At 25.7% G+C, this 12892-nt stretch overlaps 3 protein-coding genes across 3 annotated transcripts; 2 read left to right on the forward strand and 1 right to left on the reverse strand.

Moving 5' to 3' along the window:
* Positions 1-519: 519 nt before the first annotated feature.
* On the forward strand, positions 520-3615 carry cgd1_3840 (insulinase-like peptidase, telomeric gene; the record flags this gene model as incomplete). Its single annotated transcript, XM_628195.1, has 1 exon — positions 520-3615. One exon carries the CDS (start codon positions 520-522, stop codon positions 3613-3615), a length of 3096 nt encoding a protein of 1031 aa, XP_628195.1.
* Positions 3616-6051: 2436 nt separating this feature from the next.
* On the forward strand, positions 6052-8826 carry cgd1_3850 (signal peptide, possible 4-5x transmembrane domain, SKSR family paralog, telomeric gene; the record flags this gene model as incomplete). The annotated part of the gene is made up of 1 exon (XM_628196.1): positions 6052-8826. The coding sequence occupies one exon, from the start codon at positions 6052-6054 to the stop codon at positions 8824-8826; it is 2775 nt and encodes a 924-aa protein (XP_628196.1).
* A 2197-nt stretch (positions 8827-11023) lies between these two features.
* cgd1_3860 (hypothetical protein) lies at positions 11024-11865 on the reverse strand (the record flags this gene model as incomplete). Its single annotated transcript, XM_001388147.1, has 1 exon — positions 11024-11722. A coding segment is annotated over one exon (699 nt), but the record flags the coding sequence as incomplete, so codon positions are not given.
* Positions 11866-12892: the final 1027 nt, after the last annotated feature.

Below are 12892 nucleotides of genomic sequence, written 5' to 3' on the forward strand. Positions count from 1 at the left end.
ATGACCTTGGAAATTTCTTAATCTTGGTCAATATGTTTCTTTTAGAATAACTCAAAGAGTGAATGCATCCAAACAATTATAATACAGGCTTAAGACTTCTAAATTTGTATGGATTAGTTAAAAAATGGTCACGAGTTTGTGTTTAACAAACGGTAACATTTCAAACAAGGAAAATTGCAGTGTTAATTGAACATTAATCTGTGGTATGAACTATAAGGAATCCTAACAAGTATATAAGATGGCCTCTGAAAATTTCAAAAGTTTTAAAGAATGAGATAGAGCTGTTTTGAAAAACTTGATAATAATCGGTTAAATTTTTAAATTTTTTTTTTCAATTCTTTTTTTACTAGCTATTTTTTTTGTAATTAATAAGGCGCGCTCTAAGCTTTTCTTTTTTTTTTTTTTTTTTTTTGCAAGTCGAGTTTAGACAAAATATATGAAGATTTTTCTTAAACCATTCAAGAAAATATTGGTGTAAAACGTTGTAATTTTTTTTACTAAATAATTTTTTAATTTAATATGGCTGATATTATATTTAAGAGCAATGAATCGATTAGAAGTTTAAATTCGAAGAATTCAAATAGAGAAGATTTTATTGAAAATGATAGCATGTTAGATGAAAGTGCCTTGCTTGTTGATTTGAAACCGAAAGAAGAACCTTTTACTGAATTCGAATGCAAGAGGTTTAGTTTTATTTCCAAAGAAGAGAAATCTGGAAAATTATTATTAAAAACTTGTCAACCATGTCAGAATTTGGAAGTGAGTAACACTACCGATAAGACTGCGCTAGAATTACCCTCAGTTTATCTTAGGGACTATATGTATTTGAAACTAAATAATGGAATTAAAGTTATCCTAATTAGTGATGCGATAGATATGGAAATGGGAATAGGAATTCAATATCCAGTAAGCTTAATTGAAGGATGTAATGATCTTGGTGGGGTAAGGCTTATTTCAAATGTTCTAATTAGAGGCCTTAAGGATTATTTCAGAGAGGTAGCACTTATTAAATCATATTTTTTACACAACTCAAGGGTTTCAATAAATTTTTCGACAAATGAGAATATATTACAAATATTGAAATATTTTTCAGAAGTTTTTGTTAATTTTGAAATATCCATTGAAAAATTTGTAGAAGCGTATAAATTGACAATTGATCAATTTAAATCAAGACAAGATGCTCAATATACTCAAATAGTTAGAAAATTGTTTGAGATTGCTCATCCAAATAGTTATTTCAAGAACTCATGTCATACTTTTAATGACCAAGTACTAGAAAATGAATATGCTGGATATGAACTTGTTCAACTTAGGAAGAAGATTATAAATGCTATTAGAAATAACTTTTCATCGAATCTATTATCTGTAATAATTACAGCCCCAAATGCTTTAAATTGTTCACAATTATTAGTTTCAAAGGGTTTAAGTACTATGAGAAATTTGAATCTGAGTATCCCAAACACATTTGATCATAAAAAATATGTAATTCCTTTTTCTACAGATAATTTGATTGGTAAAAGGCTAACATTCCCAAGTAACCTTCCTATAAAGCAATTTTTCTTTTGTTTCTTTATTGAAGAAAGTTTAAAGGCAAATATAAAAGAAATTGAAGGTGCTTTAGCAGAAATTTTCATTCATGGTGGAAACTCATTATTATCTAATTTAAAAAATAGAGGCTTGGTTAGAAATATGGACATTAAAATACTCTTGGCAGAAAGTTCCCCAATATTGTCTTTTCGTGTAGAAGTTGAGGATACAGAAAAGAATAATCCAGCAGAGATTTTAAGTATAATTCGTCAGGTAGTCTATACTTTTACAGAATCGCCCTTATTGGAGAGTTATGTTATGAATTATTTTAAAATTCACGATGCAAAGTTTTCAAAAATATTTACAACATCATCAACAAGTGATGTAATTTTTAAATTGTTTAATATTATTGATACATCTCCTTTAGAAGAAATTAATAACATGATTAATCCAAAACTGCTTTTGGAATCAGTAGAAACAGTTCTGAGCTATACAACTTTTGATCACTTCTTCTTAATTAGGAGTTATGATTTTGCTCCAGAGGAAATGAAGAACAAAACAGTCGAGATTGATAATATTAATATTGAATTTTGGAATTCTATTAATGCAAACTTATTAACTTCATACACTCCAGAAGAGCCTGAAGTTAATCCTCTGTTACCAAATTCATATATAGTAAATAATGGGATTTATCAAAATACAACAAGCATTTCTAAGATAGACTTTTCTATTTCTGAGAACAATACTTTAATAGACCCATACAACGATAAAATTTCTTTAAACATAGCTCATGGATTCCAAAGACCTTCAACAACCAACTTTTTCAGATTTAATATACTTCATGAAGAATATTTTTCAATTAAATCAATACTTTTCAAGTGTTTTATTGTATTTGCAATGAATATCTTTTTAAAGCCTTATAAGCATTTACTCACTAACTCTTCATCTGATATTAAGTTAAGTTGTGGTTTAGACCAACAAGCTGATTTAGATCTGGGATACGACTCAATATCAGTATTTATGAGCTCACATTCCCAAGTATTTCCACAATTATTAAATTATACATCATTTTTCTTCAATAGTGCAACTTCATTGAACGAAACTAACTTTTACAAAACATTACAAGATTACAAAGAATATGTAAGCAATGAATATACTAGTACATCAGGTGTTCATTACGCAAAAGCAATAGTAAATGGTATGCTTAACCCCTCTTTCCCATCTTACTCTAAATATATTAAGATCATTGAAAGGGTTCAATATAGTGATTATTTGGACTACTGTAAATCACTACTTTCTTTTAACAATATTAAGGGCTTAATATATGGTAATATTTCTACTTCTGAGGCAAGGATAATTCTTTCAAAATTTATCAACTCTCTTAATTTGGGTAATTTATCAGAATTGAATGATCCAACTGCCTATAACTTACCTATTTTAATGATTTGCCCTCAGCCGAATATGCCTCGTCATTTCATAATGAAAAGAAACCAAATTGATGCTTCAAGTATGGTTAATCTCGTCTATACTTCGGTAGCTATTGACAATAATATTAGAAATATTTTAATGCTTAATATTGTTGAAACTGCCATCTTAAAATTATCAGAATTGGCCTCTTTAGACAAAGTTAATCTTACCCTAAAATGGGAGATTAAGAAGCATTATATCCGTCTTAATATTTTAAGTCTGTCCTCAATCAGATATAATGAAAATGGAATTGAACCTATTATCGAATATTCTACCGAAGCTTTAAAACGAATTTATAATTTAGGAAATTATATAGAGTTGAAGCAAAAAAGCTTTTTAAATAAGTCAAAACGTATTATTACTATTCGAAGAGATTCGGAGGAAACTAGATTTAATCAACTATACCATTCAATCATGATGGGTAAAAAACCATATATGCAGCTTGATTTACTTAAAGAATTTGAATCTATTAATGGAGGAAGCTTTTTTGAATTTGCAAATCAAGTCAAAAATAGTCTAACTTACATTGTAATTATTTCATCACATCAACAAACAAATAAAAATACAGAAAATGAGATTACTGGGTTTACTAAAGCTGAAGGATATCCAAATACCTATTAGAATTATTTATGAGTGAAAAATACGATTTCTACTAAACATATATTTTATTTACGTAGTTGAACTATTTACTTTATTTCTTTACGATAATTGTTAATTCTATTCCTGTTATATCTGATTGATTTTGTATAAATATCAACCTTTCCAATAAATATACTATTTATTAAACTGTAAAGTTGAAAATTAATTTACCATTTATTTATTAATATTTTTTTAGACTTATTCCAAATTGATTTATTTTTATTTATGAATCATTTCAGAAATAGCAATCCAAAGATATCATTTTAATATTCAAATTATTGCCTTAACGATATGGAAATTCAAGTTATATATAATTAAAGTTAGCTAAATACAAAGTTTTCAAGTACTTTTAAAATTAAAATAATCAAACATAAAAAATTTGGTATTAAATCAACTTGTTAATTAGAAAAAATAATAATAAAGTATCAATAAATTAATGATTCTTATTATATTGGGAAATTTCAAATAATTAAATGTTTTGTTTTTATATTTTATTTTATTTATAAATTTATTTCACGCTTAAAAGCTTGAATTCTTTAAATAAATGGAACACCATTATGTTCAAAATATTATTAGAATTATTAATATTATCTTAAATTATAAATTTCAATCTAGATGGTATATAAAACAAATTTTCTAGTAAATATTTTGACTATAAGCTCAGGATTTATTTCTGAGATTAAGTAAATACGAAAGCATTCCTATCAATCCTCCTTTAATTTCATTAATTGAGCATTTATCATTCATTGTATTTATTTAAAGGTCAACATCCACATAGCTCTTTGAGTTAAATTGAATATTGTTTATCAGAAATTTTTTAATAATATTTAATAATGATTATTTTTAGAAATTATGGAGTTATCTTTATAGAATGAAAGTTAATTTAATTAATTTTGATTAAATATATTTAGTACTATTATAAAATTAAAAAGGCTTTTATTTTTTTTTATAATAAATTTGTTAAGTTTATGGTTATAAATTGAGAATGAAGATATTTTAAATTAAATATTTATTAAATGTTGAGAACCTAAGTAGATATTAATTGAAGTAATTAATAGTATAAAAAACACGATTTTAATTAATTTAGTTTATAAATACTTTACAGAAAATGTAGCAAAAGTTTGAAGTTACAATAGGCAGTATCTTAAGGATTCTATTGGTTTATTTTTATGGGTAAATATGTCTGTTAAACAAAAGTTTTACTTTACTTTCTTATTTTAAAATAATTGAACAACTTGAAGTATAATACTATTAGACAAATAATTATTTCAATTTTTTTTATGGGTTATGTTATTTCTTTATACCATTATAGCATTTATATTGTCATTCAAATATTAATTTAAATGTTCAATTCATTTATTGTTGCTATTTAATACTTTTCACACTGCCATTGATATTAAAAATATTTTAATTATGACTATTAAATGAAGGTTAAAAGAATAGTTCTTAAATTATGTTATTATGTATATTTGTAAAATCTACTTAATTTGTCTCTTATCTAATAGAGTATTTACTTTAGAAAAACGTAACTATGAATATTAATCAGGAAATTTCCCTAAATTATAATAAATTACTGTATTTCTTTTCCTTTGAAATGTTAAAAGTTATAGTTTTTCAAGACTCATTTAATAGGAATTATTGCAAAAAATTGTTCATATGCAATATTTTTTTCTAATTTCAGAAAATTCGATATCTAATGAAATTAATTTAACATAGTTTTAGACATACAGTGTAAATATCAATAAGTTACATTCTCGTTATTGCCCCTGTGCCGATTGGTTGAGAGTTCCTTGCATTGAATTTAATTAAGAAATATATCGAAGCTTAAATGAATATTTATAAGATAAAAATAGAATATTTATTTGTTCTTTAGTAGTTTCTCATTAAAAACTCATCTTAAGCAAAAATCAACATATAAGGAATATTAATGGCAAGCAAATACTTGTAAAATTAACTTACATATCAATTCATTAAAATAATGTTAGCAATGGAGACATCCAGCGAAAGGGAAAAACGACTAAGTAAATAGTTATTTATTTTTTTTCAATATAATTTTGTTTTTTTAGTATATTAGTTTTTATTTGAAATAAATCAAAATCAATTATTACTTTAATTGTATTATTTTGAAAGCTAAATTATGATTATTTTAAAACTATCATTGATTAGTCTATTTAAAAATCTCTCCACCTGACATGAATTGGCCGTTATTTATTTAGTTTAAATAGTATTATTTGTAATTACTGAAAATTTATGGACGCCAAATATAGTGGATTTATCACATTTTTTACTCTACGAAATATCTCTACTACCTTTGGCGCCAAATAAAATTGTAAATATTGACATACATGCAGCATTTAAGAAAATTAAAAATTTAGATTAATATTAATGGTTTTTAATATATATGAAATGATATAAACAATGAAGAGCACAAGAATTAAGACATTTATTTTCATTATTTATTTTTTTGCTTTGTTTTTTAATAATATTTCTCAAATCAAAGCAGCAGAAGCACCTGATGACAATTCTTCAGATGATTTAAGCCAGGAACATGTAACTCATATAACAGGAGAAAATAATCCTCTTTATGCTATGGTCAGTTCGTTGGCTGGGAACTATTATGAAAGGAACATTCTTGCGGAGCTTATTATTGTAGAGTTGTCAATTTACGTGTCATTATTACTTAAATTGTTTGCTTTAGTTAATTCAGTTGAAATAGAAGAAAGGTGTCTACCTTTGAAGCAGTTTTTTGTTAGCTTTCTTTTGAATTCAACGTTTGAGAGAAGGAATAATATGGTTTCTAAAGAAAAATTTGAAATATTGAAGCAATCATTAAATAGTAAATATATTGACTTACGAGATAAATTGTCGCAGCAAATGCATGAAAATTCGGTCAAACTTTTTGATACGGTAATAAAAAATAAAAATCTAATACAAGAAAATATTGACTTTTTATTGAATATACTCTTGGTATTATTTGATTTGGGAATAGAACGTTTTTTAGGAAGTTCAGCTTTCGCACTTTTTTCTTTTTTTGATGAGTATGAGCTTGTATTAGATGATTTTTCAAGCATTTTTTCAAGTTCATCAAGGAAAGAGATTTCATGCAGATTTATTTCCAATAAAGACGCTATCAAATGGGTTGATTTCGATTTTTGCTACAATAGGGTTGATTTAAATTCATTGGAAGAAAAAGTAGATAAGTCAGATCGAGATCAATTTACTAGCCAAATTATTAATAGTTCTAGTCTTGACATTGAGGAATTATGCAAAACAAAAGAGATATTGTTGACAGCTTTAGATCTTTTAAAAACAGGTTTATATATAATATTTATTTTCGAAAGGAATGCTTTCTTTGCATTTCTTTCACATGTTCGTGAAATGGAATTAAAAATAAAGGAAGAGTTAGACAAAATAAATTGTGATGGATTACCAGAGCAAAAATATTTAGAACTCAAAATAACTGTAAGAGATTTACTTCGCACTGATGAAGTTCAATCTAATAACTTGGTTGGTGAATGTTTTGAAGACTGCTTGACAAAAGAAACAATAACGAGCAGTATGACGAGTGTTTACAAATCTTTACTTAGTGCTATATTGGTATTAAAGAGCTTTGGGGCTACTTTTCTTGGTGTAGATTTTTTTAAACTTTTATTTGAAAATATATTAAAATTATTTGAGGACTATACAAAAAAATGTGCACAACAAATCAAAAAAGTTAAATCCCTTACAGAAGAAGAAGTACAAAATTTGCAAATGAGTACAATGAAAAAAAAATATAAGAAAAAGAAAGAACTTTATAAACAATCATTAATGATTCGAGCTGAAATTGAAAAAAAAGAGAATAGAGAAAGAAAACAAAGAGAAAAGAAAATAAAAGAAGAAAAGGAAAGGCTAGAAAGAGAACGTTTAAGTGAAGAGATTAAAAACAAAGAGAAGAAATCACGCAAAAAGAAAACTAGATCTAAAAGAGAATTTCCTATTGTAGAAGCTAGTGCAGCCGATATTTCAAAGGAAGATGTAGAAGCACAAACAAGTACTAGTTCATATGCTTCTCAAGAAGTTTCATCCGAAGCTAAACAGCAAGCATGCAGGCCAAAACTTAATAGAAAGCAAGAGAAACTCAACAAACTTTTAAAAGAAGAGCAGAAGTCTTTACAAAGGGAAGAGGTAAAGAAAACTATTCTAGAACAAAAATATAGTAATTTATCGACAAAAAAGAGGAAACAAGACGAAAGAAAGACTAAGAATGAGAATAGAAGAGAAAGAGAAGAGAGAGAAAGGCTTGAAGAGAGAGAAAGAGAAATGGAGAAAGAGAAAAAAAAACGGGAAAGGATAGAGCATACTAATTACATGTATACACTATTAAATTCAATAAGTTCGATTGAGGGATTATTTGCCGAAGCTGAAAAAAGTAGAGCTGGCATATCGGGCTTAATTTCATTAGTTTTTCAAATAATTTCTGAAGAAAAAGTTGAAACCGAAGAAGCAAGCACTGAAGAAGGTATTTCAAGCATGTTTGCTTCACTTTCAGTGTCAGATACTGTTACTTCACAACAACAAGCTAGTGGTTTATCTAGGACTGGGATGGAGTTAGGAGCAAGACCAAAAACTAGAGTTGGAGGTCCCAAACCTCGTTCTAGTTCTAGTTCTAGTTCTAGTTCTCGCTCAAGGTCAAGCGCAAGGCGAAGGTCAAGATCAAGAAGTAGGAGCAGAAGAAGTAGTAAAAGCAGGGTGAGGAGCAGTAGAAGCAGGGTGAGGAGTAGTAGAAGCAGAGGAAGGAGCAGAAGCAGAGATAAATCTTCAGAAGCCAGAGCATTAACATTTGATGGATTTGAAGTACCTGATTCTATATTTTCAAGTACTTTACAAGAAGACCCAAATAAAAGTTCAAAATTCTTACAATATTTCCAAACTGTAAATGAGTTGGACAGTCAAGATTCATCTGTTTTCGAACAAAAATATTTAGAATATGAACAAAAATTAATTGATTTAACTGTAGTTACTCAAAATTCACTTGAAGATGAAATACTCAGTGCATTAGAGCTGTGTGGCAGCTTAATTCAAACTTTGCATGAAGTTGTTATTCCACTTGTACATGGTAAAGAATTAATGTATCTTAAATTATTGGAAAGAACATTTGTTAAATTTTTTATAAAGTTTTTAATATTTCTTCAACAAAAAAAAGATGAATAGGAAATCTTAATTACTTGATATTTGGAGTAATAATAAAGTTAATTATTTAGAAGAAATAATTGTTTAAATGTGTAGATATATAATTGGATATGCCTTTTCAAATGTTTGTATTAAATTGCAACGTTAATTTAATTTAAATATTTGATATAATTAAGTTAATATAATATGCTGTTTTGACAGCAATAATAAATTAATGGAGATATTAATTTAAAAACATGCGTTCAAATTTGGTTGATTACATTAACGTAATTTATTAAATATATGTAAGAATTTTGTAGAGTTACAATATCACCTAGTAATTTAGTTTCAATAAGTAATTTCTAATATAGAAAATGGGTTTTCTAATGATTTTTTATTATTTTAAATTTTTTTTTTTCATTTATATTTAATTTATAGAAAAAAAGTTAGTTCAGAAACTTAATCCATTTACATGATTTATATATTTATTTATTTTTTTTTAAATATAAGATTATTGAATAAATTTCTGAATTAATTGGATTTTAATAAGTAAAGATATAAAGCTAGAGAAGTACTTTAATAAAATGATTAAAAATTGTATTTTTGAATTCCTTTTAAAATAATTTAATATTACAATGTAATTTTGAATGAATATATATGTAAATGGATATATATATGATTATAATAATAACATGATTTATTGCAATTAAGAATAAAATACTGTTTATTGTATCTTTAATTACAAATAAATTATTTATTCAATTAAATGATTATTTTAAGCCATTTATCTAAGTTAAAATTATAATATTTAGGAATTTGATATAAATAATGATATTTGAATAAATTGTTTGAAATGAATAAAAAATAATACTCGTATTAGGTTTTTAATATTTGGTATTATTACAATTAAAAAGTCATTGTTTCAAATATATATATTATATTATGGTTGAACAAAATAATTGATAAAAACGAGTTTTTCTTTTAAAGATTAACAAAATTTAATAAAATGAATATTAATAATAATAGTGGTTTTGAACAAAATAGTATTAGACCTTATGGCTATTTTGTGGTAGAATTCAGTAAAAATAGTTTTTAACTTAAGCTGTTATAGTATTGGATTTAAACCGATGTAATACTGGATTGAAACAAATACTGTATGGATGTTTGATTGAAATTCTCAGAGGTCAATGGAAATTAAACAATGTCAATGCTGAGAAGATATTTTTAACAGTATCTAATATAAAATTGAAACATTGGTACCAATTAAAAAAATTATCAAAAATTTATTAATTTTTTTTATTAAATTAAGATTTATGTAATTTTTATATGTAATTTATTGATTTTATTAAAAGGTTGTTCAAAAATCTTTGTATTTTTTTTAAATGAATATTGAAGTTATATATTTGTTCTGAATTGAGAATATAGGTTAAATTAAATAAAAATATATGGGAAAGTGGTATAATTGTTTAATCATATTAAAAGAATAACATTATTATTTGAAATAGATTTTTTTGCTCTGATACAAATTTAAATATTAATTAGTGATGAAAATTTAAGATAAAATAAAGTTTATATATTAATTTTTATATTAATAAATTTTTAGATGAATCAAGAATTTGTATTTATTATGTAAAATAATTGAGTTATAATAATAATAAATTGTAATTTTAGTAAAATTCTTATTTTCCTTCATTAATGAATTAATAATAGTGATAAATATTTAAGACAAATATGATTTACAATAAAAATTAAATCAAATAACAATAAAATTTGTATAACAGTAAAAATTCTAAGATCTACTTTAAATAGTCTCTTTTTTCTTTCTTTTACGTTTATAATAAATTTGTATTTGTATAATATAGTTACTATTTTGATTTAAGAACTAAAATCAAATTCATGAATAATTTCAATTAATATATAACAAGACCGACTTCTTCTAGCCGTGACCCTTTTTTGCAAATTCTGCAATTAACAAATATTCTAAGAAAACAGAAAAGTACATGTAGACATTTGAACTTAAATTAAAGAGAATACTAATATCACAAAACTGTATTTTCGACACTCTACATAAACTAAAGTTTTACTTTAAATGATTCCCAACTATTGTCGAAGCAATTTGTCTTCAATAGCCTCTACTTTGGGGCGGGGTACAAAGAAATAACTTACAATTAATACTCAAGGATACCATTAGTCACTACAAATAGCTTTATCAAAATTAATCTATTTAGTTTCATTTATTTCAAGTTTTTGTAATATTCAAACTTGTATTATTTCTGCTTTCGTTTTCTGGAATACTTGTAATAATAACAGACTTAGCAATATCAACACGTTCTGTAAGTGACTTTGATGGAAGGACGTTGACTAATAAAGCCTGTGAATCACTTGACATAATGTTGAATACCTGAACATTACTTGCTTGCGGGAATATAAAAGAGTTGAGAGGAGTTCGAGATTTTAAAGACTTCTCTGATTGACCGGTAAGAGGTTTCATAGATTTAACTAGTTGTGATTCGCTAGTTCTATTAGTAGATAAGGGAACAACTCGACTCAATGAGGTTCTGGTTTCATTGACAAGAGCTTGATTTAGAGATTTTGATCTAGTTTCTTCTCCAGTGTTACCTAATACGACTGGACCTAATCCCGTAGACCCTAGTCCACGCTCACCTCTATCGGTTTCATCAAGTTGATCAACTAAGCTAAATGAGACAGGTTTACCATCGTAACCAGTAAGAGAGACGTATCTTTGCCCAATTTTTAATTCATAATCATAATCTTTAATATTGTCGAAAGGAATTCTTAATTCGCCTCTAAAACCAGCATCAAATATCCCGCCAGGAACAGCCAATCTAAGTGGACTTTTAGAAATAGAAGATCTTCCAACAATAGTATAACTAGAAGGTTCATTATAATCATCATAAGCAGCAATCTTAAACCAGTCCTAACAAAACCAGTTTCTCCTGCTTTAATAATCTGATCTTCGATGATGAATAAATCTAACCCCGAGTCCCCTTTATAATGAATAGTGTGATTGCTATAAAGCTGTTGAGCAATAATAGTTAGTGGTAAAATAAGAAAACGCATCTTATGCCTTAAATAAAGAAGCAAGTATATACTAAAAAACGAGGAATGTAATAAAGATTTTATTGCACGTAAAAAAAATCTAAGTGTTTGAAGTGATTCAGTGGATTGGTTCTTTAGCCGATAGTTTTTTCTTGTCTATTAGACATAAGATTAGGCGGCATATTTTTTTTGTAATAAATTTATATATAAATTATTTTAATATAAGTAATATATTGAATTAATATTTAATTTTTTCAAGTAATTTATAATTTAAATAAATTATAAAATTATATGTAATTATAATAATTAATTTTATTAAATTACAAATAGGTAAATATAATGCATAGTATATTAACATTAAATAGTCTGTTTTTAATAAACTCTAGACATACGAGAATATGTAAATTATAATTCAAATTGATAAATTAAAAGATGTTTAATACAAATATTATTTATATTAAGACAATTGTTATATAATTAAAAAAGCCCCCCCTCATTAAACATGCTTTTTTTTTTCTTTTCAATTTTTTAAGACAATATCAATATGCTAATACCTTATTCTAAGTTTAATTTATGAATTTATGAGCACTATTTGGAGAATTGCAATCCATGATTTGGATTAATAAGTAAAGATTGATTAATATTTTCAGGTGTACATAATTTGTTACCAATGATTTGATGAGGTATTTTAAATATTTAAAATTTTGTCTCGAATTAATATAAATGAACTTTGTCGTAATTGTATATATATTTGAATGCGAGCTTTTACTAGATATTTAGTAAACATGAGAGCGTGTATCTAGCATTATATTTCGATGAAACATATGAATATTTTATTCTGACTGAAGTTGCACTCACCAAAGAGATAATCTAGTACCTTATGACTTTGAATAATTCAAGATAACCTAAGAGTTGTATTATTCTGACAGTGTTAGTTGTGTTTAATAATGATCGACCAGATAAATAGTGGGCTAGAAATGATGGATCTAACATTGATTATGTACCTGAATTTTCATTTTTAAAGGGCTTGTATGATATAATTCCAACT

This window comes from Cryptosporidium parvum, chromosome 1, assembly GCF_000165345.1.
Source record: "Cryptosporidium parvum Iowa II chromosome 1, whole genome shotgun sequence".
NCBI lineage: Eukaryota > Apicomplexa > Conoidasida > Eucoccidiorida > Cryptosporidiidae > Cryptosporidium > Cryptosporidium parvum.